At 67.2% G+C, this 2,510-nt stretch overlaps 1 protein-coding gene across 1 annotated transcript in view; it reads left to right on the top strand.

Moving 5' to 3' along the window:
* Positions 1-2,467, top strand: part of TINAGL1 (tubulointerstitial nephritis antigen like 1) — a gene marked incomplete at its 5' end in the record, with an annotated part of 7,403 nt that extends 4,936 nt beyond the window's left edge. Inside the window, 6 exons of the mRNA XM_009284830.2 lie at positions 5-35; positions 95-278; positions 579-624; positions 1,115-1,238; positions 1,743-1,788; positions 1,947-2,467. Coding sequence (XP_009283105.1) covers positions 5-35; positions 95-278; positions 579-624; positions 1,115-1,238; positions 1,743-1,788; positions 1,947-2,087 — 572 coding nt within the window. The remainder of the gene's footprint in view (positions 1-4; positions 36-94; positions 279-578; positions 625-1,114; positions 1,239-1,742; positions 1,789-1,946) is intronic.
* Between the last annotated feature and the right edge of the window lie 43 nt (positions 2,468-2,510).

The raw sequence follows: 2,510 nt of genomic DNA on the forward strand, positions 1-2,510 counted from the left end.
CCAGGTGGGATGGAGAGTGGGGTTATGGGGAGGGGGTTTTGGGGATGGAGCAGGGTGGTCGTTCCCCTCCCCATGTCCTTGTCCCTCTGCCCAGGGTGGTGACGGACGAGTGCTACCCCTTCACCAGCCAGGAGAGCCAGCCGGTGGCACAGCCCTGCATGATGCACAGCCGCTCCACGGGCAGGGGCAAGCGGCAGGCGACGGCGCGCTGCCCCAACCCCCAGACCCACGCCAACGAGATCTACCAGTCCACCCCCGCCTACCGCCTCTCCTCCAGCGTGAGTGCCCGCGGGATGGGGCCGGGACGGGCAGGGCCGCCAGCGTGGGCGAAGCAGGAGCCGTTTGGTGTGGGGAGCGGGAAGGGGCTTGGCTCGGGGTGGTTTGCCTGAGAAAGCCAAGTTTGGAAATGAAGCTGGGAAAAACCCGCCACGGAACCCCCAGGGGAGCTGCTCCTCCACCTGGCATCTCCACAACACCTACCCGTGGGTGCTGAAACGGCCTCTGGCTGCATCCCCGGGGGGCGGGGAGGGCAGTACCGGGGGTCCCGGCCCCGGTACCACCCGGCTCTGTGCTTGCAGGAGAAGGAGATCATGAAGGAGCTGCTGGAGAACGGCCCTGTGCAAGGTAGGGAGCCAGCATGGGCACCCCACCCGCATACCCCGAAGCTGGGTGCTGCAATGGCCGGGGGTGTGAGGTGGGTGGGGGAAGCTGCCCTGCCTGCGGCCGGGGGCCGGTGTGGGAACCGGGACCCCCCACCTCGGCTGCTCTCCCTGCTTAATGTTTAGCCGCATGCCCGGGCAGCGCCGTGCTCTCGCCAGCCCCAGGGTGCCCGTCACGCTGCCCACACCAGCGGGCACTTGTTGCTCATTAACTCCTGAGATTTAATCTCCGTCTCGGCAGTCGGTTTTGGTTTACTTTATTTTTTTTAATCCTCCTCCGAGTCTTGTCACATCGCCTGGGGGAGGATCTGGCTGCCACCTTCCCCCTCCTGGGTGATGCCCCAAGTCCCCACTGCCCGTATACTCCGCTGTGGGGGTCGAGGAGCCCCAGGAGCTCTGCACCCCGTCCCCTGGGGCATGGCCGGCATCCCCAGACCCTCTCCCCCTGCCCGCAGCCATCCTGGAGGTGCACGAGGATTTCTTCATGTACAAGAGTGGGATCTATCGGCACACGCCGGTGGCTGAGGGGAAGGGGCCGAAGCACCAGAGACACGGGACCCACTGGGTCAAAATCACCGGGTAGGTGGGGGGTGGCGTGGGGGGCTCAGGGGGTGTGGAGAGCCCTGCTCCGGGCGGGAGAAGCGTTTTCTTCGGGGGAGGAAAGGCGTCCCCTTCCTCTGGGCAGGGAGAGGAAGCGGGGAGGGAAGGAGGGTGCGGGGTGCGATGCAGGGGAGCCCTGCCTCGGGGCTGCAGATACAAGTGACACGAGTGCATGGTGCTCAGCCCCCCCAGTGGAGGGAGGCAGGTTGGAGGTGCAGAGCCCGAGGAGGGGAGTGGCGCTGGCTGCCCTGTGCCAGCAGCTTCCTTCCTCTTCCCCACGGCTAAATATACCTGCCTGTATTTTGGGAGCGGACATAAACACCTCGGCCTGGCCTTTGGGGAGGTGCCGGGACCAGGAAACAGGCAGGGTCAACACAGCACCCCGCTATCGCGGTGCTGGGCGGGGTGATGCCCACAGTACGGGGTGCAGCCCAAGGGGGTGCCCTGGGACTCCCGCTCACTGCCCTTGCCCTTCCAACGCAGGTGGGGAGAAGAGCAGCTGCCTGATGGCCAGACCCAAAAATACTGGGTGAGTGTTGGCGGGTGTCACGAGTTTGTTGGGGCTCAGTCATTGGGGTGGGTGGGTGCCAGTGCTGCTTTCCCATGCCCAGGTGCAATCCAGCTCGGGGAGGGGGGGGTTCAGCTGGGCCACACAGCCCTGAGTCGTGTCCCATGTCCCCTCCGCAGACCGCGGCCAACTCCTGGGGCACGGCGTGGGGCGAGGGCGGCCACTTCCGCATCGCCCGCGGCGTCAACGAATGCGAGGTGGAGACCTTCGTGGTGGGCGTCTGGGGCCGCATCAGCATGGAGGACATGACCCATAAGTGAGCACCCCCCTGCCCACGGCCCCCTCATCACGGGGCCCCCCAGCCCCACAGATGTCCTTGTCCCCACGATGACCCTGCCCAGCACCACAGCCCCTCCGTCCCCTCCTGGAGGCACCCGTGGGGTGGGACCCCCACACAGCCCCGTGCCGCCGGGCAGGGGGATGGGACTGTCCCCTCGATCCCCATCCCCGGGGGCCACGTGCCCCCGCTGTGCTGACGCGGCGGCTGGGTGCAGTGGTGCGTGCACGGGGCATGCGGCCGGGGGTGCCCTGGGGGCCCGTCCTGTGTCCCATGGGATTTACCCACTAATCCCTGGGCTCGGCTGAGCTTCGAGCTTCAGTGGCAGCCGGGTGCTCTTCAAAGGTGGCCGCCCCCCGCCCTGGCCGGTGCTGGCGCCTTCACCGCCCTCCTCCCCCTGCTCCGC

Source organism: Aptenodytes forsteri, unplaced genomic scaffold (genome assembly GCF_000699145.1).
Source record: "Aptenodytes forsteri isolate BGI_AS27 unplaced genomic scaffold, ASM69914v1 Scaffold7, whole genome shotgun sequence".
NCBI lineage: Eukaryota > Metazoa > Chordata > Aves > Sphenisciformes > Spheniscidae > Aptenodytes > Aptenodytes forsteri.